Source organism: Juglans microcarpa x Juglans regia, chromosome 8S (genome assembly GCF_004785595.1).
Source record: "Juglans microcarpa x Juglans regia isolate MS1-56 chromosome 8S, Jm3101_v1.0, whole genome shotgun sequence".
In the NCBI taxonomy this organism is placed as follows: Eukaryota; Viridiplantae; Streptophyta; class Magnoliopsida; order Fagales; family Juglandaceae; genus Juglans; species Juglans microcarpa x Juglans regia.
In genome coordinates this window covers 9,767,395-9,794,742 of record NC_054609.1, presented here as the reverse complement: position 1 = coordinate 9,794,742, position 27,348 = coordinate 9,767,395, and the positions used below count along the sequence as shown (strand labels likewise).

Here is a 27,348-nt window from a genome sequence, read left to right as displayed (position 1 = left end):
ATAGGAAACCATGAGGTACCACCTTTATAAGAACAAGAAAGATGCAAGATGTTTTATGAAAGCAAGCATGTCGTGAAAGTTTGATGATACTCATTTTTTAAAGGAATCTGGAAGGGTGAAAAAATATAACTCTTGTGATGCAATTCCATGTCATTCATGCATACATGTCATGTTTATTGTTAACCATGGTTTTATAAACTGTCAATATGTTATTAGTTTAACTTATTGAAATTTGTAAAAATCTGACTATGGTAATCCCAACTAACATTCTCACTTGGAATGGTAGAAGTTGTTTTAGGTCAAGACGAGGAGAATCAAATCTGCTTGGACAAGGTTGGTTGACAATGGGTTTGACCTTAATGGGAGGATGGAATTGATACTTCACTTTTTGGATATCATTTTGTTGTTAATGGCAGACCTAGTAAGTCTACAACAGTTTGAATGTTAAGTTTGTTGTGGAAACTATGTAAAATTTAGAAGTTTGTAATTAAGGAGTAAGTTACTCCAAGACATTCTATTATGCTTTTGGTTTGTAAATATTGTACTGACTATAGTTGTCTGTACAATATGCTTTATGTTTATGATTATGAGAATTGTTTGGGATTTTAGTTTATTCTGGTACAAAATTATATCGAAGCGTCGGGATATGCAACACTATATTTCATATCCTCGTTCATAACATTTCACATGTAATACATCTATCATATTTTCAACACTATGATTAAAAATTGCAACAAAAGTAATTCAAATTAACTAATTGTACTTGAATACTAATATTCTAAATTCATACATACTTCAAAATATAGCATATTTGTTCATGAACCATCAAATAAAACACTTGACGGAAAGCTTAAATCATTTTATCGAAGTATCATACTCCTTAGATTACAATCTTTTCATTCACATAGTTTCCATATTTCAAACTTAAACATAATAAACCGATACCAACACATAACAAAAACATATTCATCCAATGTCCATCTTAGTCGAAACTTTATCAATCCACTTCATCAAGCCTAGTTTGCTCATTCTCTTTGGGACCTACTTCGTCATGACTTGCTAAATCTATCATTTCGGGTGAGAATGGTAGTGAGACTACCATGGTCTTGAAATCTCAGTAAGTTATGTCACAATATCCAACAAAGATAACATAAACATGATTGATAATAAACATGAACATGTATGCATGAACATGAACTTGTATTACAAAAACTATATATTTCTCCCGTCTAGATTACTCAAAATCTTTTATAAAACATTAAAACATACTTTTTTTCATAAAACATCTTGCATAATATTTTAGTCATGCTTGTGGTACCTCATGTCTCCCCATATAAATTGTGTACACCTATTAATTATCTTCAGTACATTATCTTCAGACAGGTAATGCCCGCTTGTGGCTTCGTCTCAAGAATACTTAGGGTTTTTGAAATCACCTTATTCCATTTCATTTAATCTCAATATCCAAACACTATTCAAACACAAACATTTTTCAATTTCAAATTTTTAACTTTTTTATCTAATCATTACAACTTTCCCAAACTTCCAAACAAAATACAAAAAATAATTTAACTTTTTTAAATCCAAAAAAAAATATATTAAAAAAATTATATTCTAACCATCTTTTAACTTTATAATTTTTTTTATTTAAATTTTTCTTTCTCCTTTCCTAAAACCCCATAAAAATCTTAACTCAAACTATTTCACTACTATTCACAAATTTCTCATCTTATCTCATATATATAACCAAACGAGGCCTTAGGCGTCATGAAACGTCCGTCATAATGAGCACTTTAGTGCCCCCACCAGCCATAAGGCTTTTACCTTCGATTCGGGACGGTTACTGTCCCATTCGAGGTCGTTGATTATTCTTTATCAATCCAGAAGATTACAAAATTCTGAGCTTCCAAAACGTATTTCTAAAATTACATTTTAACCCCTTACCTCTTAGAAATTGTATATATATCCCTAAACTTTCAATAATTACAATTCGACTCCCAAAGATTACCAAACTTTGCAAATAACATATAAATTCTATGTTATATCAATTTTTGATCTCAAAATATCATTTTTCATACAAGAAAGCATAGAATATCACTAAATTCGAAGCCTTGAATGCCTTACACTAATTGCAATTAAAGCCTAAACTCACATGTCTAAGCACTTAACCGAAAATTAATACTTGATTATATTCCAAAACAGAACTCAAAATCATGTTCTTAGTGTTGATTTACGCAACCTATGTCCAGATTTAAATGAAAACATCAGCCAACACATGTTTGAACATGAAACATTAAAATCGAAGCTTAATCATGAGTGTCTTGCCCTTATTGAGCTTTTAATGCTTAGATTATCAAGGTAACTAAATTTTTCAAAAATAATTATGATCAAGGTCGTCTCTTGAAGATATTAATTAAGTCCAAATAAACATACAAACCAAAACACATTATGAGAGAAAACCATATGTACAAACTAAAGCTAATCCGAGACATGCACTTTGATATTCTTGAACACATATCATTCATCTACTTGTATTTTGAAGATTGCTTAAACATCTAAACAATGCACATCATCCATAAAAATCTAACATTTACAAAGATCTAACCCAAACTAACACTACTTAACTCAAGAATGCTACCCCAGATTATAAACCAATATATACTTCACATATTCATCATATACTTCCAGAAAATGCTTCTAAAAACTCAGTAACACAATAATCTAACTTATACCGAAATGTAAAACAAGAATTTAACTTACTGAGCTAAAATCTTGAAGCTCACAAGCTGATTCTCACCACACTAAACTTGTAAGTAGAAGGTGAACTTTTGTGCTTCAATCTAAGTGTGTGTGTGTGAAGGCGAGAAGTTGAGAAATGGAGAGAGGGTTCTTGAATATGCAGAAGACAAAGTGAAGAAGGAAAGGGGGAACACTCGACCAAAACCTTACTAATGCTCTCTCTCAATTTACAAGCTTTATTGGCAAGATGATGGTCTTAGATCTTCATGTGTCCAAAAGCTTCTAAGATGGTTGAACAAGTTGTTGAATGTAGGACAAGTGGTGGTGATGGTCAGTTTTGGTAGAAGAGAATGTTGAGAAATGCCGAAGAGGAAGGCTCGGTTAAAGGCCACTAGCTTTCTTTCAATTTTTCAGCTTTTTATACAAGTGTAAGGCATGGCGATCAAATGGATGGGGGAGATGGCTCACCCTTGTGTTCCAAGCTGCAGATGGTAAGCTTTCTAGGTAAAGAGAGTGTTAAAATAATGTTGATGAGGTGGAAATACTAGTTGCCACGTGACACAATCCGATTGGGTCAATTGGCACCACATGAATACAAAAATCTTTATTGCTCTATAGATTTCTAAAAATTCTAACTAGAGAAATGATACTAATCATTTTGTCTAATTTTGATCCTAAGTATCTCAATTAAATCTAAGAAGTTTCGATTTTATTAAGGCTCATAATTTAGCTTAAATCTTGTAATAAGATTTTTGACTAGTATAAGCCATGAAATTCCTATAGTTCTCATTAGATCAATGATCCATAGTTTTTCATGAAATTTTTTTGATCTAATTTTTCTTTTGGGGTATCATGATAATCATCAACAAAGATTACAAACTAAAGGACCCCTGAGTATGAATAGGAGCACGACTCCAAATGTCAAAATGGGTCAAATCAAATGATTTATAAGAAAAAGACTCACTTTTTTTAAAGGATAAATGTGTTTGTTTGCCAAGTAGGACAAGATACACAATTAAAGGACTTAAAATCTATAAGACCTAGATAAGTTTGAGACGTTAAATGCTAAATATGTGGTAGAGAGGCATGACCCAACCGAGAATGCCATAGACTGGAAGAGGTGGTAATTGTAGCAACAAAGCTAGAGATAGAGGAAGTGATATGTAGAGAAGAGAGCTAAAAAATACGTCCAATCTTATGGCCTATCCCAATGAGTTGTCTCGTCTGAGGATCCTGCACATCAACATCATTCTTAGAAAAACTAATCTTAAGGCCTAATTCAAAAAGTTGATCAACTGAAAAGAATTTCAACAATAACTTTGGAACTAGGTACATGGTCTCAACTAACAATTGAGTGGTAGAAATAGACTCTAGGTAGCTGACATGCAAATGAGAACCATCAGCAGTGTAAATAGTTGGAGGTGATAAGGAGGATTTGTGGGAAACAGTGTAGGATTTGAACTCATATAATTATAACATGTAGAGTCAATAAACCAAGGAGATATCCTTGAAGTGATAGACATGACAACAAAAGATTGGAAAAAAAAACTGATGGTTTAAGGCCTCGACATTAGTAAGAGAGTTGTGGACTGATATGAAGGCTCAAGAGAAGACTCAAACACAAAAGAATCAACTAGAGCTATTGTGACAGTTTGTGAAAAGGGGGCCTGGGACTGATTCTTATGTTGTAATTTACAACATTCTACAACTGAGTAACAAGGACTGTGACGCCCCCAGATTCCACTTGGGATCAAGCGAACATCTAAAGCATTAATACATGCAACACAAGATTACCTGCTTTTGTTCATAATAATTAAAAATGCAATGCACCTTATATGCATATAGGAATATGCAATATTTGCAGCAGATATTTTTTTTCTTGAGCAATATTATGCACTAACTAATAATATCCCAAATAATTCTTAAACATAATACATAAAACATGAAAGTGATACATATCCACGATTATAGCACAAGTCCAAAACATCTGTAATCTTAAAGGTACAAGAGTCAAAGCTCCATAAGTACATTCACCAAAACAAAACTACTAGGCTAGCCTGTCAAGCAACTTGCGTAACTCGGCTAGGGATGCCATAATGCTATCTATAAACCTAATCATGGAGACCACAAGCTCTGTGTCTCCTCAGTGTTGCCTAATTGACCTCCTCCAATTGGCTAGGCTCTGCTCCATTCACATCGCCTATCATTTAGAGAGAATGGTAGTTAGGACTATCACAGTGAGATTTGAGTACAAATCTCAACAAGTTAACAAGAAACTTAACATACAGTTTATGGATGCAGGCATGCATTAAATACATGAATGCATAATCATATTCATAAATAAGCATGAAGTGACTTGACATATATGACATGACCTGAACTAAACATGGACTGAACTTGAAACTTGATGACATGAACTTGAACGTGAACTGACTTGAACCTGAACTGAAAGTGTACTTGAGCTTGAATAACATGAATTTGAATGTAATGTAACATGAACTTGAACTTGAATAACATGAGCTTGAACTTGAGATACATGAACTTGGAATCTTGTTTAATAATTAAACATAAGTAATAAACATGAACATTAACGTAAAATAACACGAATTGAAACGAAAATGAATTCGGATAATCAAAATGATTTCACCAGTTGTTTTGTCAGGAATCGTGAACAATTAGAATGATTCTGCCCAACATATTCGGTTAGGGATACTCAGAATTAGATTGATTACATCATGAGTATTTTAAATAAGATACTCTAACAATCAGAATGATTACATCAGGATACCTAGTAATATTCTGACAATCAGAATGATTACACCATGAGTATTTGAGTTGAGGTATTTTATTAAATCAAATGATTATTCCGGAAATACCTTATGTGAATTACTAATGGAGATACTCAAAAAGTCATAGTAATTACGTCATGAGAATCTCAAGCATGACTGACTGAGAAAATACTGCATTCGAGACATACTTTATACTCGAGACATGACATGATGTGAAACAAAATGACAGACGACATGACATAATGTAACATTAGAAGTACGTGAAATGAATGTCATGGGACAACATGAAACATGTAAACATTTCGTGACGTAACGTGTAATATTTCCTGACATTGCATAACATGCAATAGAAAATATTTCGTGGCATTGCATAACATGTAACATATAACATTTTGTGACATGACATAACATGTAACAGAAAATATTTTGTGACATGCATAACATGTAACAGATAAATATTGCATAATAGAATATAATGTGTAACAAATAATATATAGTGACATGGCATAATATGGCATATATAATAACATAAGAGCATAGACAACAGTTCCCTTACCAACACATATACACAAAAACTTGACAGTAAGTTAGAAGCTAACTTATAGTGATGTCGTGTTACAGAAAAAGAATGAAACATGAAAAACTATAAACAAGGATTTCTAAACGTTAGAAACTTCATCACTAATAACTTAGAAACATGAAAATACTATCTTAGAGTAAAATTACCATTTTACACTCTACATGTGGAAAAATGATAATTTTATCCCTAATTTAAAGATTTTGCATCATAACTCCAAAACTCATTAAAATTTACACTTTTCATGTAAACTTTGTCCTAAATCTAAATATCTAATTAGAAAAATTTAAAACAAATCACAACTATGACAAATACAGTAAGACCAAAACACTTATAAGTCATTTTTCTTGATTTTTGTTGCAATTATATCCAACCTCATAACTTATGCTTAAACCAAAATATTGCAACATAGATCATCATATCCTATGCTTAAGAAGCATACTAAAACAACCAACAAAAATCCAATTCATAAAACACAAACATTTTTAACAAAAAGTTCCAAACTTTTTAACTAATATATAACCATTGAATCCCAAGGTTTTGTCTCTTTTTAAAAATATCTCCAAGAACTTCAAAATTTCAAAAAAATTCTCCCAATATATTCCTAACATACTCAGAAGAAATATCATCTTTAGAATCATCAAGTAAAAATCACTAAAACTCACAAAATTCATCTAGAACTACTTGGCTTCAATACTTCACCAAAAATAGATTCTCTTAAAGTTTGGTTTTGATCAAACCACTTGATTTGAAACATACCATGAAAAAAAATCACAAACCAACAATATCACATGGTAAAACATGTCATAAAGTAGATACAATCATTAAACTCAAAATCACAAGGCATATTTGCATTAAAACATCCATACACCCGAAAACATCAAATCTGTAACCTAACAGAGTCTCTTCATGCATAAAAAATCATATCTTTAAAACCAAAACCAAAAATATTCAAACTAATATCCTAACATGTAGACCAAAGACTTAGGATCATCATATAAAAATATCAAAGCCATTGGAGAATGACTTTACACAAAAGATTCAAACTTTCACAAAACATAAATTGTTTTACTCCTTCTAGTTTCCAACTTTTTAAATCTAGAAAAACATTCATAAAAAACTTATAACATGCAACGAATCCTCATGATTTCATATAAATATGTTAACTACACTCTATAAAAAGTTGAGACTAAGAACTTTCCAATAGCTTAGTAAAAAATTCCAAAATACCAAACATTGTCCAGTTTACTGCTCGGGATGATCTTTTCATGGTTAAAATAACTTTTGATCGATAAAATGACCATGAAAATAATATAAAAGACCACAGAAACTAGACTCAAATAGGAATAACTTTTGTGAAGGGAACTTTATGAGAAAATACTTACAAAAACTTCAAAAAGGGAGTGCAAAGTGACTCAGAAAAACTGTCCTAGAGAACCTTTAGGTTTCTCTTCAAGAAAAGTGATGGAAATGGATGAAATGAAAGGGAAATAGACTGGAAGAATTCTTACACAATTGAGGGGTGATGAGAGGATTGTGAATGACATTGAGTGATGGTTGTTTCAGTCCAAAAAAATGGGCAAAAGCAGACCATGGTATTGCTGCCTAGAGCTGTCGTGTGAGAGTTGGTGAGTGAGGTTGCTTGGCCTTCATATCATGTACAACTTGGGGTTATTGTGGGTAGAGTTTGGTCAGCCATAGATGGGGGAAAACTTCCTCCATATGCCTTACAAAAGTGGCTCAGTTTTGTGGGCCTTAATCGAGTGAGCCTCAATTTGGGATTTAAAGAGGGTTTGTTTAAGGTTTGGGTTGCTATCAAGTCCAAATCTAATTTTTCTTGACCCAATAAAATTTTTCAGGTTTAAAAGGTTGAATAATGATGTTATAACAAAACAATTATTTGTTAATAGCATGTGAAAGTGATTTAATTAAATGATTAAACACTAAGCTAGAAACCGGATCCATTTAGAGTTTGGAAACAAGTTTAGGATTTGGGAAATTCATTTAGGGTTTCGGTTTCAACCAAACTTTTGGAGTTTCAATTGAATTCTAAGTATTTAGGGCTTTTTTAGGGTTGGAACTCTCTTTGGTTTGGCACAATTGGATGTGTAATACTCAAATCCTACTACGTAGGTCCTTACGTCATTTATTAATTCCTTAAATTAAATATTTTGAGATAAAGATTTTTATTATTTTATTATTTTTATTTTAAGATGAGTGTGCTTTTATTTTTTTATGTGGGTTATTAAATAATTCAATGATATGATTTTTTTTTTATGAGCTTACAATATTTTCTTTCAAGTCCTTTAATTTTATTTATTTGAGAAATGACCCAAGCTCTCTCTACCATTTGATGGGTAGGTCAAGTAAATACATTTCCACATTTAACCTCCACCTTTCATTTCCCTAACTTATGGGATAAGTCTTGATCAAATCCATTGACTTTTCTCCTCCTTGAACCCATAGCTTCCTCAATAAGCCATAGAATTCCCTTTTTCTCCCTTATACGTCGGCTTACAAGAGAAGGAACAAATCTCTTCTTTCTCTTTAGCACCCATCGGCTTCTAGAGCAAGGAAAGGAAGAAAACTCTTCCAGCCCTCACCGTGCGACTACAAACCCTTCTCTCCCATTCCATTTCTCTTCTAATCTCAAGCCAAGCTTCCATTTTTCTTTCTTCTCAAGAGGGAAATAATAAGGTAAGAGCACCCTCAACGTCCCTCTCTCTTGTATATTTCGAAACTTTGCCATGGTTTAATCAAGTGAGTTTTTTCTCTTGTTGACTATTGATGTTTCGGTTTTAGACTTCCAACCAAGGGTTTTGTGTGCCCTCTGTTTTTCTAAGCTGAATCTACCTTCCCCTTCACCATTTTCATGTTTTGGGAATGATTTATCTAAAGGTAAAAACCCTAACTTGACCCACTCGGTTTTAATTGATTTTGGAGACCCATTGAGTTGTTTTAGCTTGGATCTTATTTTTAGTTGTTATCTATGTGTTGACAAACATCAATGCTTTGTTTCTTTTGGCAAAACCGAGCATATTGAAGCTGTTTTTGCCATGTTCTCCTACCATTCGAAATTGGTATTTTCCTATTTAACTCGGTTAGTCACAAGTGATGATTAATTGATCTATTGATATATATAATATATTATATATATATATATGAAGAAGCCGTGGGTCATGCTCTGTTTTGTGTTCCAGCCGTGTGTTTTGCAAGGTAGATTTTTGTAGTCCTTTCTTGTGTTTTCTTGAGTCTAAGCCATGTTTTAATTATGTCTTTATGTGTTAAATTAATGGAGTTGAGGTTTATAATTTTAGATATACTTTCCTCAAGTTTATGGCCTAAGTAAACCACTAAAAATTTCTAGTTTAAACTAGCAAATTTGTTTTAGGAATTTTAAGTTGCCGAGTGTTATACCCCTTTTATTATGCTATGTTTTTAGAAAATATATGAGCGTTTTCTTAAGTTTTCTACAACTCTAATATTGTTCAATTATGTAGTTGGGATTTTAGTTAAATGGGGGATGTTTAAGACCATGACTTGCTTGCTGCCCATGCACTGCAAAATTCTGAAATATGTTCTGTTTTGAAGCTTAAACCAACCCATTTCACCCCTTGTTCAATTTTACCCTTTTAGTTTAATAAAAAGATAAATTTTAGTATGAAAAACTATTGAAGAACAAGTGACAAAAATCAACCCTCTTGTGGGCATTGGCCCTGTTGTTGGACTTACCTTCCAAATGATGTTACAAAGTTATCAAATGCCATTTTTAAATAAAAATTCTAAACTTGTAGCACTTATTTGTTCGTTTCCATTCTTAAATAAATCCATACCATCTATACATTTCTAACTTATGATTTCTACCTATCCTTCATATAGAAAATGATGACCTTTAAAAAGGGACAGCAAGCAAGATATGTACTTTCATGGGTTTCTTAAATGTCGGAACGAAGATATTAATGTTTTGGCTTAGCGCCATGTACGGTGAGTAGCTAAATGGGTTAAAGAAAGACACTTTAATTCCAACAAGTAATTTAAGTAAGCATGTAGGGATGTCGAATAGTAAAGCTTAAAATGAAATGAATATTAATATGTTTATCCCATTTCATTGAATATGAGTTTATTTTCAAGATTCAAGGAACCTACTTGTAAAGCATCGAGGTAAGTAGCTATGACCATGCTCCATACACAAAACTCTCTTAAGAAAGAATGTCTCTCTCTCTCTTTACAAATGTTCTTCTAAAGAAAAAATAAATGTATATATATTATGTACAAGCCTTTCTTGATAGCCCCTGTTAAGCACTCTATTGATTATAATTGTGTGTATGTGTATAAGGTAATGCATCATGAAATTTTTATACAGGCTCTCTAAAATAACTACACCTTATCTATATGTAGCCTTACCCGAAACACTTTTTCAAATAAATGCATATGCATTTAGACTAAGGAAAGATAATGAAAACGTTTGACTGGAAAGAAAGGAAAGAAAAGGATGAAAGCATGAAAATACGTAACGGCCATATGAATGAAAGGGTACCAAAGGAATGGGCAGATTGCAATGCTGGGTAAATAGTACTGGTAGTGCACCCAGTGATGCCCCCCATGAAAGGGATTCCCAACCTGTGGCCGCTGGAGGAATCTGGGTCCAAAAGACCGCTAACCCCAATACACGACGTGTAATGGTGTATACCGGCCAAAGAAAGTGAAACGTAAAATAAAGTCATTTCTTAGAAATGTTTATACGTGAAAGTATAGTTATGCTTTAAGCCGTTTATGCATGAAAATATAGTTATGCTTTAAATTATTTGTACATGAAAGTATAGTTATTCCTTAAACTCTTTATGAATGAAAGCATTGTCAAGAACTAGCAAATATTTATGTTTGCATGTTTTCAAAAGAAACATTATGTAATTAATAAGTTAATAGCATGGTGTATAGCTTACTGAGTATTAGACTCACTTTGTTATATGTTTTAAACGTCTAGGTATGGATGAAGAGGCTGTGGAGCTAGACTCTACCGAGGAGGGAGGGGCCGATGCTTAGAGTTTCCCTGTCGGTTCGATTTTAATGATAATAGTTTATGTTTTTATGTTTTTATGATGAGTCCAGTGTTGAGATTTTTTGTTGGCTTACTTAAGACAATATGTCTTTGGGCATGATGTAAATACTATGGTGGGGTGATGGTAACCCCACATACGATGGTTTGACACCTCTTTGTTTGTGTTGCAAGGATTGAGTCCCCTCTTATTTAGAACTAGTTATGTTTGATGAATGAATATTGGACTATGAGAGTCCTTTATGTAAAAATGCTGGACAGATCGTCAATCAGGTATTCCCTTTTAAACTAGAAATGCAGAGTACATGCATGGCATGTTCAAGCATATCCCTTATCACCTTCGTAGGAAAAAAAATATAATAATATGGTACTGATAATACTAATAATAATAAGGAAAGAACGGATAAAGGGTCACGGCCTTGTCCTAGGTTAGGGCGGGGTGGTGATAGGGTGGTTGGATGAAATAGAGTTTCGCTTAGGTGGCATGATCTCACATCTTGATTTCCTTCACATGTCCATCTCTTAGTTCCTCTTGGTGCCAAGTGTCCAATATTATTCACCAAGTGTGGCTAAGATCTTGCTAAGTGTTTAAATAAAACTTCTCTAACCTAATTTAGATATTCCACACTATAATTTTGAAAACACTGCACTTGGTACTACTCTCGAGATTACTATCCACTCTGAAAAAAGTGAAAATAAAATTTACATTGTAAAATCCTAAATATACATACTAACCTTAGGGTGCAATCATTTATCGAAATTCGACTCTGAAGGCCACGAAATAAATACAATGCATTTTTTAACAAACGTTTCATTCGAAAACTAAAAATGAGTTGCTCCATAAAATCCTAAATATTCAAATGAAACTAATGGCGCAGACCGTATCCCATTTTGACACTTCTAGGTACCTAAAATAAATAAAATTACGCTTCTAACACCATAGTGAGTGGCTACACTGGCTATGCTAATAAACTAAAATCTATGTGATTGAGTCGATTCGTAAAAACCTATGGAATTTTCATGAGATTCCTAAAACTTAAAGAAATTTATCCCTTTAAATTTATGGTGGGCTGTTACAAGGACACTACAAATATTTGTAAAAGACAATATGAGAAAGGATTGCGAAGTGCAACATCTAGACGAACTTCCAAAAGTAGATTTGGGAGTAGGTGAAGAGGCAAGATCAATAACAGAATCAGAGATGTGCAACTGCATAGTGAAGCGTTGGTTTTCCTCATAAATGAGATCAACAACAATGGCCTCCAGAGAGGGTAGTGGTGTGTGATGTAGGAGACATACTCGAGTGGGCTCAAATCCTCACAAAGAACCATCATGAAATGCATAAACTTGTGGCAATCACGATATGTCGCCAACAGTTCAATATACAATCAACACTTGCTTGTGTGATGAGATGAGATGAAAATTTTGTGAATAGTAATAAAATTTAAAAAAGTTGTATTGTTTTTTTTTTTTTTTGGAAGTGTAAGAGAGTTGTAATGATTATGTAATAATTAGATAAAAATGTTGAAAATTTAAAATTGAAAAGTATTTTATATTTGAGTCATATTTATGAAGAAAATTATGAAAATTTTTTAGATGAGATGAGATGTTTTTAACTCATCTCACTTCCCAAAATGGCCTTAACGACAAAATATTCTTTCTTAAGAATATTCCATAATATCGCAATATTCTAAGATATACCATCATGATGGAAATATTCCTAGATATACTAACATGTACAAATGTTTTTTCTTCTAATATTAATGTTGAATGTGAATATCTTTTAGAAACTCTCCAACCACGAGTAACTGATGCAATGAATGAAGATATGGTGAGAACCTTTGAACTAGTGGATATTTAGATAGCCCTAAACCGGATGCATCCCCATAAATCATTGGATTCAGATGGCATATCTCCTTTACAGGGAAATAATTACTAGAATTATCGAGGTGCATGGTAGAGTTAGGCATAGTGACCAATAGAGACTGCTAGCTAGCAACATGAGTAAGCCTCAATAAATATCACAACTTGTGGATTCTTGAATCCCTTTTAATTTCATGCAAGTCACAAGTCCAGGCTTTAACCAGATCTTTAGTGCTTTACAACTTGATGAGCATGTCATTAATTAAGCCTAAAATAGGTATTGAGCCAAATTCCATTGGAAAATGATAGGCCAGTTACTACCTTCTTACTATCTATTTACTACTCTTTTTGTATTTAATTTTTTTTTAAATTTTTTTATTTTACGTAATGATTAAGGAAGTGATTATTAGTACAATTATATATTTTTTAAATTTTTTCTTAATAATTAAGGATGTTAAAAAATACTTAAAAGAAAATGATAAAAAAATAAAAAAATTTCAAATACATGTAAGTAGTAAATGAGTAATAATAGAGTCATCGAGACTTTAGGTTTCTGTATTTCAATAGGAGTAAAGAGCATTGCAACCTTATTATCTTTAGAATGGATTTGTTTAAAGGAAAATGATTAACACGAAATATCATTAACACGAAATGAAGAAAGCTCCAGAAAACTTGATCATCTAACCATTGTTGCATAAGGTTACTTAGTGCATGTTTGAGTTTACAGTGAAAAATATAGCTTCTAGCTTTAGGGCTTATAATTTATAGCTGAAGTAATAAGTTCTAAGAATAAAAAATTATTTACTATTTGGTAACCATAAATTTAAAACATTTTCAAACGTGTTATATTTGTTTAGAAACAAATAAAATAAATGCTTTTTGAAATAGAAATGTCAATCATTTGATTTTTTTTTTTTTTAAAGATTATGATTATATCCTTAAAAGTTTAAAATTTTTAATTATCTAAAATTTGTATGGGTATTTTTGCCAATTGACAGTCTTTTTAAAATTTAAATTATATTCCAGATTATCCAAAAAAGTGCGTTTAAGGAAAAATATCAAAATGATGTTATTCCTTAAACGTATTTTTTAGCTTCTTTGAGATTAAAAAATATTTTAATATGTAACATCAAAACAACGTAATTTTTCAATTAAAGTGATTTTAAGGCTATTTAAGTACTTTGATTTTAATTGATTTGTAGGATTCAGATTTGGATAGCTTATTTGAGATCAATTCTTGTAGGATGCATTTGGATACAATAATTATGATTTAGATTTAGATTTGTTTTTCAAATCCAAGATTTTGAAAAACTTGAAATCTTGTTTGATTTTTGTGAAAATTAAAATCTAAATTTTAATACATATAATCCAAACAAAAGATTTTCAATAAGTACAAATTCAGTAAAATAAGTAGCTGTTTTCCAATAACTACAAATTCGGTATAACTGAGATGTAATTGCCTATTTTCCAATTACGCTTAATTTCTTAAATAACACAAGAGAGATAAAAGAAATTTACAATATTTATTAGCTTGTTATCAGAGAAATATTATCTTTTATCCTTGTTTTCATAATCTTAATTATAATTATAATTAAAATATACTATATTGTGATCCGAGGTAACAAAATCTAGAGAGTAAAGGGGCGGCTACTCCCCTTGCCCAATATAGAATAAATTTATCTTGTTTATCATTCGAATACAGATAGAGATGTTCATAGATAGACAAACATTCCATTGATTCTTACGCCTCGTTTGTTTTTAAAAAATATTTCATCTTATCTCACCTCATAATTACAACTTTCTTAAATCTCAACATAAAATAAAATAAACATTTCAACTTTTTCAAATTTCAAAATAAATATAATATTAAAAAATATATTCTAATAATATTTTATTCAACTTTTTTACTTTAATCTCAACTCATCTCATCTCGTTTTATTTCATCTCTGAAAACAAACGAGGTGAATTGAAAAAGCTTGTCTATCCAAATGATTATGGTAAGTTGAGATGAGATGAGTTGAGATAAAAGTTGAAAGTTGAATAAAATATTATTAAATATTAATTTTTAATAATATTATTATTTTAAAATTTAAAAAAATTGAATTGCTTATTATATTTTGTATGAAACTTTAGAAAAATTATATTGATGAGATGAAACACTTTTACTATCTAAACGAGGCCTAACTCTTCTTGTTTCTCTTTGCCCTCCGTCTCGGAATTGACCCATAACATAACCTTCATATGATATATGTTTTAATCAATTGTTTCTATCGTTGGTTTGGATATTTCAAATATCTTAATATATTTGTGAATAGTATTTGAATGATTTGAGTTAAGATATTTTATTGAATTTTGAGAAATGAGAAAGAAAAAATTGAATAAAAATATTATAAAGTTAAAAAATTATTTGAATATATTTTTCTTAATATTATTTTTGTTTTGAAATTTAAAAAAAATAATATTACATTTTTTTGTGTTTGAGTGATGTTTTAAAAGGAAAAATCTAAACATGTTTAAAAATATCTAAGAATACTTGAAAATATTTGTTTTTCCAAACGATAACTATTTTATTTTCTTGGATAGACAAACAATAACTACTTAAAATGAATAATAAGGATTGTAGTAAATGGTAAAATGTTAAGACCAAAAAGGGTATTGCTCGAATTCAAAAGCTCTCATATCTAGGGTTTAACCAGTTCGATTCGGTTTGATTTTGTATATATTTTAAAATCAAACCAGTATATATCCATTTTGAGATTTGAAGAACTGATACCACATCGGTCATCCTCCTAAATTGATACTTTCGATTTTTCAGTTCCAATCCAATATATTATATAGTATATATAATATAATATATATTATAGACTATAGTGCTGTATAATATATAATATAGTGATATATTAATAGTTATAATATACTATAATATATAGTGATATACTATTTGTATAACTACTAGTACAATAGATTATAGTGATAATATATAGTTATTTATATATAATTTTAAAATTTAATATTATATTAATTAAATTCTTAAAAAAATATATTCATTAATAATTTATCATAGAGGACAAAATTATTTTATATATAATTATATATAAAAGACCATATAAATAATATTTTATATAATATAACAAATTAAAATATATATATATATCGGTCCAATTTAATTTAGTGTTAGAAAAAAGAAAATTGAAAGTGGATTAATTTTTACCCATTTTGAAAAAAATAGAACTAGTAGTGAATCAAATTGAATTTAATACTATTTTCGGTTTGATCTGATTTACCGATTCCTCGATTTTTTTTTTTTTTTTAACCCAGAGTTATTGATAAATAATTGTAGAAAAATTGTAAATGGGGAGGTATTTTATCATTATCAATCGGTATCGGAAACATCAACAAGAAATTCCCGTGAGAGACCCGTAAGGGCAAAAGTCAGAAACCAGTAATAAACTTGAGATGTACTTGCCGACTTTCACTTTCTAAGATAACATACGTGTGACGAGCCCGACCCAATGGTTTTTATCCACGTCATCAATCAACCATAGGTAGAGCGAGTAGGTTCCACAACCAGACCTCAAGCGAGTACGAGAAATGAGATTATCTCAGAGTTGCGCACGTGTCACGGTACAAACCAACGTTTGTGGCGTTGTCTCTCTACTCGATTCCGCCTCCAAATACCTTTATATAAGCGGAACTCTCAGCACTCTTATCAGAGAGAGGGGGTAAAAAACTCACGAGAACGAACGCGCAGGGTTTGACAATGGCGTCTAGGGCTTCGATTTGCTTCTTTGTGCTGGCTCTGTCTCTCTTCGCGTCGTCCTTTACGAATATCTGTGCCGAGGAACCGGCATCGGCATCGGAATCGGAATCGAAGGAGTTCGTGCTCACCTTGGACCACTCCAACTTCTCCGACACTGTAAGCAAGCACGACTTCATCGTCGTGGAGTTCTACGCCCCTTGGTATAATCCTTTTTCTCCTCTCACCGTAATTGATTCCGTTTACTTTGACCGATCTGTGCTACTTGTTTTAGTCTGCTGAATTCTGTTTGTCTGCATTGATTAAATTCTCAAAATTAATTTCTCTCTCCGTTTTATTTTCCTTTATTTTAACGCGTTTTGAATCTAGATTTGTAGTGCTGATCTGTTTATTATAATTATTATTTTTCATTAATCGAATAAAAATCCTACGTTTAATCTGCTTTTAGGGTTCGAATTCACTTGTTCATCGTGGTAATTCAAGCATGAGTTGATTACTTCTCTTGCATGTTGTGTGTGGGCGCTCTCTTAACCTCACTTTTTCAATTAACGTCTAAAGTGGGTTAAAACATTTTATTTTAGATAAATATCAAAACTAGTTATAGGCTACTGTTTTTTTTTTTTTTTTTTTCGTCTCATTTCGCTCAAACTAGGTGATTAGTTTTCGAAAGGATGTCTTATATATATATGTTAATCTGAAAAAATGTTGCTGAATCATGTCTTATATTTCTAACCTGTTTTTCTTTCCTCCAGAAAAATGTCCCTTTTTATTTGAACGAAAAAGAAAAAAGAAAAATCTATTGTGACATCGAACCGCATCCTACATTTATGAGTTTGTTGCATATGCACAATAGGTTCAAACATAAGAATTAGCTTCTCATGTAAAAAAGTAATTTTTTTTCGGAGTTGAAAGTTGATAATCTTGCCTTTCATCTGTACTTCTAATATTTATCTGTTATCATCCTTCCAGGTGTGGCCACTGTAAGAAGCTTGCTCCAGAGGTAACAAGAATTTCTATTTTCTAGTGCTTTAATAGGAGTTTACTCAACACTCTGGGTAGTTATTAAGGAGAAGCAGAAACCTTATATTTTTTCAGTTAGCTGATAATAACTTCCATTCATTTGTAGTACGAGAAAGCTGCATCTGTATTGAGCGTTCATGACCCTCCAGTCATTCTAGCAAAAGTTGATGCCAATGAAGGAGAAAATAAAGATCTGGCTTCTGATTTCGAGGTCAGAGGTTTCCCCACAATTAAGATTCTGAGAAATGGAGGAAAGACTGTTCAAGAGTACAAAGGTCCACGTGATGCAGATGGTATCGTTGATTATCTGAAGAAACAAAGTGGTCCTGCATCCGTTGAAATTAAATCTGTGGAAGATGCTAGTAATCTTATTGATGACAAGAAGATATTCATTGTATGCGCCTAATACTATTTGTTTTCCATTTCATTCTTTCCCGTAAAGCGTAGCCTCTGAAAATAATTTTTCATATCTTACAGGTTGGGGTATTCCCAAAATTTTCTGGGGAGGAGTTTGAGAACTTCACATCTCTTGCTGAAAAACTGCGCTCGGACTACGAGTTTGGGCATACTTTGGATGCCAAGCTTCTTCCACGTGGGGAATCATCAGTGACGGGGCCCACAGTTAGGATCTTGAAGCCATTTGATGAACGTTTTGTTGATTTCCAGGTATCATTGATTTGAGAAGTTTCAGAACAGATATATTTATCATCTAATTGCTATTTCAGTTAGACGTTTTTATGCCAATTTATTCTAATGTATACTATAGCTATCTTACAGAAGTTACATGCATGCAGGATTTCCATGTGGATGCTTTAGAGAAGTTTGTTGAAGAGTCTAGCTTGCCTACTGTGACTGTCTTTAATAACGATCCAAACAATCATCCTTTTGTTATTAAGTTCTTTAACAATCCGAATGCCAAGGTAATTCATTGTGAAATTTGTCTGCTAATTTGGTTTTCGCTCATTCTAAAGCTTGAATAATTTCAAGCATTTAGTATCATGGATGTGTATGAAGATTTGTTGAAAATCCTCTCCTCTTTTCAGTTTGTTCATAAATTGGAATTCTCGTATGCTTTCTAGGTTATATTTCAATGGGACAGGCATTATCTTGGCTGTCTGTTCTATGCATCCTTCTCTGTTTAATTGATTGTCTTCTAATTAAAGATTTTAAAATGGGTAGGCTATGTTGTTCCTGAACTTCAGCACTGAAATTGCCGATTCTATTAAATCAAAATATCGTGAAGTTGCTGAGCAATCTAAAGGAGAAGGGATAAGCTTTCTTATTGGAGATCTGGAAGCTAGCCAAGGTGCCTTCCAGGTTGGTATCTTTTCAGTCTGCTCCTCCGGTTTTACTTCTTCTTTGCTCTGTATTTTTCTTTGACATGGTAAATGTTTTGATTGTACGATCAGTATTTTGGACTTAAAGAAGAGCAAGTTCCACTACTTGTCATTCAGAAGGCTGAAGGAGAGAAATATCTGAAAGCAAACTTGGAGGCTGGTCATATTGCACCCTGGGTGAAGGACTACAAGGTGATTCTTTACTTGCTTCATTTATTGCATTTGTTCTGTCAGCTACTTTTGGATGTTAAGTGAGTGAAAGTTGCTTAATTGATGGACTTTTCATTCCAGGATGGCAATGTCCAACCATATAGGAAGTCTGAACCTATTCCTGAAGCTAACAACGAGCCTGTGAAAGTGGTTGTCGCGGACAGCCTCCAGGATATAGTCTTCAATTCTGGAAAGAATGGTGAGAAGAATAAATTTTTTTACTTCTTTTCGTTTCATGTAATGGTAGGCTAAAATGTCTAATATGGTCTTCGAATGGAAGGCATTACCAAGCATTTCCTATCCTTTAGTACCTTTTTTGAGTATTATTCTATTTCAATTTAATAGATTAAGGGCTGATTTGGATTCAGAGATAAGATGAGATGGTTTTAGATGAAAGACGAAAGTTGAAAAAAATAAACTTAGATCATGTGAGACTTCTATTAATAAACTTGCTGATAAAAAAAAAAAAAAAAAAAAAAAAAAAAAAAAAAAAAGTGCAGATCATGTGAGACAATTCAATTTGGTCTTATAGATCTTCCTACCATTTCTTCCTTGTGATAATTATTGGGATTAAGATTTATGATATTCACATAACTTGTACCAGTTGGTTATTTTGTAGTAAGAGTCATGAACAGGGGGTGAGTTTGAAGAATTGATATGAAGAAAGGGTCTAGGAACCGAAACAAATTATTAATTTTTTATTAACAGTTGTTGTTCAGTACCTTTTTTAATGCTTGATATTGTTTCATTCTTCTGGTTATCCTATGATTATAGACTCACATTATCTATTCAATTTACAGTTCTCCTAGAGTTTTATGCTCCTTGGTGTGGACATTGCAAAAAATTGGCTCCGATCTTGGATGAAGTTGCCATCTCATTTGAAAATGACGCTGACGTTGTTATTGCGAAACTTGTAAGATCTATTGCCTCGTTTAGCTTTATAAATAGCTATTTATATCTATGTCAACTATCAGTTATTGTCTTCTTAATTTGAAGTTTCTATCTGTCCGGGAGGCAGAATTAAAGCTATGCCTTTTATCTACTTTAATAAATATCTTCAATTACCTATAAAAAAGAAAAAAGAAAAAAGAAATATGCACCTCTTGCCACAAACTACTTTGGTCATTAAATCTATTTTTGTTTTCATTATATATGTATGGATGAGGGCTTGGTCTTAGGTATCACTCTCATCAAGGTCCAACGTTTAACACCTCATGGGTGCAAACAATCCTTTAGGGGCCACACCACACCCTCTGGTGAAAAGTCAGCGATTTAACTAGTTTCATGTAGGGAAACTTCCGAGGGTGCAGTGCACGGGACCTGAGTTTACTCTGCAGGGGTGGGTTCGAAGGGCTCTGCCTTGGAGAGGTTTTCCGATATAAATATATATATATATGTATGTATGTATGTATGTATGTATGGATGAGGCATGACCTATCTGCTGTCATGGGATTTTGGGTGTTCTGCATTCAGATTTGCATACCATTTAGTCGAGGAACTCTCTCATCTGTCTCCAATTTGTCGGACTAATTTATTTATGTGGCTGATAATATTGTTTATCATACATATAATATATCTTTATAACATTTTGTATCATATAATATTTTCTTAGTACATTTTCTGTCTTTCTAGGATGCAACTGCAAATGATGTCCCGAGTGATAAATTCGATGTGAAAGGTTACCCAACCCTCTACTTTAGCTCAGCAAGTGGCAAGCTGTTGGAGTATGATGGTGAGAGGACCAAAGAAGAGATCATAGATTTCATCGAAAAGAATCGGGATAAAACTGCCCCACATGACTCGTCAAAAGATGAGCTCTAAAAGAAGGTAAATATAGCTGTGCCTGTTGACTCTCTTTTAATTTTCATTTGTTCTGAAGAAGTAGCAGTTTGGTCTGGAACCATATTGATTTTTTTAGATATTCTTACATATTGCATAGATTTACTACTAGTTTATTATATAAGAATGGAAAAGAATAACTCGGTCCTTTTGTGGCAATAGACATGCATAGTTGCTTTCAAATATTAGAGAGATAAGATGTGTTATCTGGCTTATCAATGTCCCCATCAGCTGCAAGTGGACAGGTTTACCAAATACCTCCTACAAATTGAAGTTTTTATTTTTTTTTATTTTTTTTCCATCTCAAACGCACGCACACAACAGAGGCATGCATAGCACTCAAGACACTTTTGCAAAACCCTCTTAAGGATGTTGAGACTTATGTTACGTTTGTGTAACGAGAAGAGATGAGAAATTCTTAAAATTTCTCTCAATTTCTTTCTCGAAAGATCATTCAAACATAAAATAATTTTCAATTTTAAATCTTCAATTTTTTCAGTTAATCATTACAACTTCTATAAATTTTAAAATAAAACACAAAATCATCAATATAATTTTATCAAACTTTAAAATAAAAATAATATTCAAATAATTTCTTAATTTTAGAAATTTTTTATTCTCTTTTACTAAAATTTAATAAAATATTTTAATTCAAATCATTTTATTATTATTTAGACTATTTTACCTTATTCACAAAATTCTGCCATCATTCTCTTGTGCAGGACGGTTTTGTGTGCATCTGGTGTTTAGTGGCTGCTCTTATACCCAGAACAGTAGCAAGATTAACAATGCCTGATCTCCCTCCTTCGGCCGTTCTCCGTTCTAGTTACTTTAAAGTTTATGTTTCCATGAATAAAAATGAGAGGTATCTTTTGGTATGTGTAGCAGCTCTGGTAGTTTCGGATAGTAATAGTTTATGTAACAGTTTTGTGGCTATAGAATCTCTTTCCAGAAAATTAAATTAGAGAGGATATATATATTTATGCCCACATGGCAATGTGGAAAAAAGTTGCATGCCAATTTCTGGTTATTTATTTTTATTTTGTTTCGTGCTTAGCAAAATGGTCGAAATGTCCTGGAATTATATGTCCTAGGGGTGTTACCCGCCCCCTTACGGGGTGGGGCCACCCCTCTTGCCCCCCACCCCCACATGGGCAAGGGTGAGAATTTTTTTCCTGCATACCGCCTCCGTCTGTGTGGGGGCAGAGTATTCCATTCGTTGCATGGGGTGTGAGGTGGACTTTTGTCCGTTCGCCCCTAGACCTCCCCCCCCCCCTCCCAAAAAAAAAATACTGGGTTTTTGGTCTAGTTCAGTTATTTGAGTCCAAAATGACCTAGAAACACATTCAAACCTGTTTTTGGACCATTTTAGATCAAGAATTTAATTACAAAAATAAATATATTACAAAATGGAAAATAAAAAATAAATTATATGAATATTGGATAGAAACTATTAACCAATAACTATATATTATGTTTCAACTAATACTATTAAGTATTAACTAATAATCATCACTAAGACACTAAGTTATTACAATTATACAAATTAAGAGAACTAATAAACTATTAAAATATTAAAAACTCATCTAAAAATAATAAATATTACAAATTGTATTACTAACTATTGTAGCAACATTACAATTAATTGTAAATTAATAAAATCATAACATTTCAAATTTGATCAATTTGAAGTGGTGGTGAGTTCACTGAGTTGTGTCGAGATCATAAAACCTGCAATATTAATAAGTTAAAAATAAAAAAATTAGAATTATAAAGTTATAAACATGAAATAAAAATTAAAAATACATGCATATTATGCAAATCATGACAATTGTGGATCCAATACATACAAAGTCATACTGCATCGAAGGTGACTGTAGACGTCGTCTCATGTATCACTATTATAATTAAATTTGAAATTAATACCAATAAAATAAAAATAAATAAATTAAAATAAGAAAAAGAAATTAAAGACCCATGATTACTAGATCCAAGCTGATCACCACCCTCCTCATCGACGTCGGCCTCCTCATAGTGAAGAACATCTGAAACATGAATTTGACTCTGTAATCCAATTCTGCGTGCCTCCACAGTGGTAGGAGTTAATGAACTCCAGAATGAATCTAATACTTGCTCTCCGGTGCTAAAAACCGACTCTGAGGCTACGATGCTAATAGAGATGACTAAAATACTGCAGGTTATCTCTCCAAGGATGGGATACTTCACGGCATTCACCTTCCACTAACTTAATATACCAAAGTCTAAAGAAAATGGTTCAAGCTCCGCTACCAAGTATCTATCTATCTCTGACTGAGCTATTGTAGAACTCCGGACGAAGGGGTTCTACTCCAACTGTCCAATCTACGTCTTTTCCCAACTCCGACTTCTGAAACTGGTGAGGGTAGGTGTAGGTGTCGTAATATTACCACCCTGCAAGATGGTAAACTCATCAAATAATCTATCAAAGGTTTCCCTAACCCTTGCTGCAATATGCTCCACTCATGCTTGCTCGTACGCAATTCTCAATTGATATATCATGCCATCCACCTTAAACTGAGGTTCAATAACAACAACAGTTACATATAGCAAAATACTAGCCCTAGTGAAATCTCCCCATTACTTGTTGTACTTCATCCTCATAATCAACGCCATTTCCCGCAGCCTAATGTGACCACTTGCGACTATGTCATCTAATTCTTCTTTTACCTTACATATTTGCTGACATAAATAATGGGATGTATAATACAAAGTTTCAGATAACGTCATGGTGACCTTGTAAAAAAGTCTAAAAAAATTTACGAAAATAGATACAACTTCCCAGTCATCATCTATAGGCTTCCTCAATCCCTATGATCATCAAAATATTTTACATATTGGATGTCTTTATCACCCAATAATACAAATGCTAACTTATATTCTTGGGCTGCCTCCAACATAAAAAATGTTGAGTTCCATCATATAGGCATATTAGTACAATTGTCCTTCTTAGATGTTAGGCCCGCAAACCTCGCAGCAACCTTAAATTTTTCCAATCTCGAAGGAGAAGATCACACCCATCTCTTTCCAAAAAATTAAATTAGAGAGGATGTATATTTATGCTCACATGGCAATGTTGCCGGAGTTTTATTTTATTTTTTTTGGTGCTTAGCAAAATGGTTTGAAATGTCCTGGAATTATATGTCTTGAAAAATGGTTGAAATTGTAGACGCATTTTGGAGAATATTTGAAGACTAACATCAGTAGAAGCTTTTTAGAAAGAGAAGTGTTATAGTCACGATTTATACGATGCGATAGATTTATTTTATAATAAAAATAATTTTATAATTTAATATATCACATCAAATTACGTCTGTTTGTGAATTTTTTTAAGAAAAAAAAAAAAGCAATGCTGTTAACTTTATATTTCTTTCTTTGTTCTGTGACAGAGTTGTACGAAAACCTTAATACAAGGAAATAGAAATCTGGCTGAAAAACAGTTGCAAATCTTATACCCCAATCCTATATACATGCACCAAACTGCGACTAGAATGCTATACTCATTTAATCATATAACTGCCAGTCCCTTCATTTGAGGTCTTCTCTCAAGTGGCTCTGGAGTCATTGTTTTCCTTTTGCTCACTACTACGTTTTGATTGTTGTTCATCGTGATGTCGATGATCATGCTGCCATTGCCATTGTCGTTGGAAGTGGTCATGTCTATCTTGGGATGGACTGGAAGTTTCAGAAGGTGAGGCTGAAGCTGCTTCTTCAAGTCTGATAATTGAACAGGCTTCAGAAGGAACTCCTCTGCCCCTTCTTCCATACACCTAAACTCAACTCATTCCATGCATTTTCTTATTCAGTCAGAAATCCTAAAGAGTGTTTATATATATATACATATATAAAGGAAAATGGAGGAAAAGAGCGAGAAACTTACATGCTTATTCTAGACGGTACATTCTCTGATGACATGACCACTACTGGTATGTCTTTCCGCGAAGACCCCTGCTTAAAAAAGCAGACCTAATAAGCACTTTGTACCAAGATCTCTTCAAATTACTCTTATCTAAATTGGGGCTTGTTCGGCAAACATGAAACTATATCAAAATTTTCAAAATTTTTTATACTTTCGTTCTCAAACATTACTAAAACATAAAATACTTTTCAATTTCAAAATTTTTATCTATTTATTACCTAATTATTACTTGAACGTAAAAATTAATACAATTTTTAAAAACTTCAAAACAAAAATAATTATACAAATTATAATCAAACCACTTTTTAACTTTATCCACTTTAACAAATTCAATTATAATTTTTTGTTTTAAAATATATTTTTGTTCAAGTTTTTCTCTGTTATTTTCTAAAATCCAATAAAACATCTTCATTTAATACAATTTCACTACTATTCACAAAATTATGAGATATTCTAGGCATTAAAACATGCCATTAAAGCGAGAAATATATACATATAGATTATATATATATATACACATAAAATGGATTCTATAATTTTAATTAAAAATGTTTAAAAATTCACTCGAGCATAAATATATGACCAACATGATTATATGTTTTATGCCAAGAGCCTGATGACATTAGGTCTCTCTCCAAATGAAGAACATGGGTTCGAAACCCCCTCCCCCATTGTATTAAAAATAATAAAAATAAAAACATTTTGTGTTTATATCTCAATATTCTAGGTCTTAAGGTTTGAATAGAAAATTTAAGAAATCCAAATCAAGAAGTTGATTGCTTATTACAGTTTTTACTATTTTCATTATTATTATTATTATTACTTTAAGACCCTAATTCAAATATTAAAAGCAGACCCCCACAAAATTCTTAATTAAAAAGTACTTTGGCCATTTTTTTTAATACATTCAACTGTGTTAATCTTTTTGTAAAATATTAATTTCCTTCAGAAATTTACCCTTTAAAAGCGTATGTTCTTAGCTCTAAGCATTTATTCTTTGAAGGCTTCTTCTGAATATAACACTATTTTTTTTTCCCTTCTTTCCCCTTCTAATATCATGAGTATATCTGTACGTACTAGTCCAAAGAATGCACGTAATGTATGTATTTTATATCAATCATGAGAGAATATTGGTGATCATAGCGATTTAATTATCACCTTGACTCTCTTAAGTAAATCATAGCCGCTCATCCCGGGCATTGAGTAGTCCGTCATGATCAAGTTTACAGTTTTCAATCCCTGCGATATTTGTTCACACAACTATTTGTTGTTAGTACTTCGAATTATTTCGTCAAAGAATTAATGGAAAAAGCTTATAAAAATAATTAATATTACTTTTGATGATCATAGCAATTACCATGCCAACTGATCATCTTCTTCTCTTAAAATCTAATATATAGATTTTTGTGACGATAACGACTATTTGAGAAAAAAAAAAAGACTTATTTTGATATAAAATAATTATTTTTATTAGAAATAACTAGTCACTAATGAACAGTTAATTTCATGGGAGCTTAGAAGAAAGAAGATCCTGACCTCTTGTGTTGAGGATTGGGGACAAAAGGATGAAGCTGTAGATCTGTCAATCTCTTGGCTATCAAGCAGGCCCAGATATTCAAGAGCTTTGTCCCCAGAATCCACACAAGTCACTGCAACAATCGTTATAACAATAAATATTCATTGAATAATTCTATTTGAAGGTCTTGATACACACAATGTTTCCTCGATAAATCCAAATCGAGTTTGAGATGCACAAGGCCAGCCCCCATGAGTTAATTAACAAAAAACAAGCAATGCTGAATATTATTACATCAAAAGAAATATATTAAGAAGAATTCCATCCAAGTGTTCTTACCTTTGCATGAGGATTCTCTGAGGAGCCTCTCTAAGAGCTTCCTCTCAATGAGACTATCATCAACTGCAAGAACATGGAAATGCTGCAGCTTTTCCCTTTGTTGGGTATGATCTGCAATATCTGAGTGCAAGTACTCCATTAATTTGGTGAAGAATATTGAAACTCAGGCCGGCTCTTGAGAGAATCCCAGTTAATGTTTATATATATATATATATATATGGAGATTGATCTGTATATGGGGGAATGGAATGAGAAGTGTGTGTTGTTTTGTGAAGGTTTATTAGGTAGGAGAAGGCAACAAGTAATGAAGCTGGCGTTCTTTGCAAGATAGCAGATGGTGTACGTATGTAT

The 27,348-nt window shown here is 32.2% G+C and overlaps 2 protein-coding genes and 1 long non-coding RNA gene across 3 annotated transcripts; 2 read left to right on the top strand and 1 right to left on the bottom strand.

Moving 5' to 3' along the window:
* The first annotated feature begins 1,110 nt into the window (after positions 1 to 1,110).
* LOC121244364 lies at positions 1,111 to 26,327 on the top strand. The gene is made up of 3 exons (XR_005936407.1): positions 1,111 to 1,121; positions 4,379 to 4,389; positions 26,205 to 26,327. It is a non-coding gene; the product is annotated as an uncharacterized LOC121244364 (long non-coding RNA).
* On the top strand, positions 16,706 to 21,202 carry LOC121244362 (protein disulfide-isomerase-like). The gene is made up of 10 exons (XM_041142410.1): positions 16,706 to 16,984; positions 17,751 to 17,781; positions 17,908 to 18,195; positions 18,279 to 18,467; positions 18,596 to 18,721; positions 18,981 to 19,118; positions 19,211 to 19,330; positions 19,430 to 19,547; positions 20,149 to 20,261; positions 20,981 to 21,202. Exons 1-10 carry the CDS (start codon positions 16,785 to 16,787, stop codon positions 21,167 to 21,169), a joined length of 1,512 nt encoding a protein of 503 aa, XP_040998344.1. The 5' UTR covers positions 16,706 to 16,784; the 3' UTR covers positions 21,170 to 21,202.
* Positions 24,576 to 27,348, bottom strand: LOC121244363 (two-component response regulator ORR9-like). Its single transcript, XM_041142411.1, has 5 exons — positions 26,998 to 27,348; positions 26,679 to 26,791; positions 26,301 to 26,381; positions 25,104 to 25,171; positions 24,576 to 24,993 (listed from the first exon to the last, which is right to left on the bottom strand). The coding sequence occupies exons 1-5, from the start codon at positions 27,134 to 27,136 to the stop codon at positions 24,732 to 24,734; spliced, it is 663 nt and encodes a 220-aa protein (XP_040998345.1). The 5' UTR covers positions 27,137 to 27,348; the 3' UTR covers positions 24,576 to 24,731.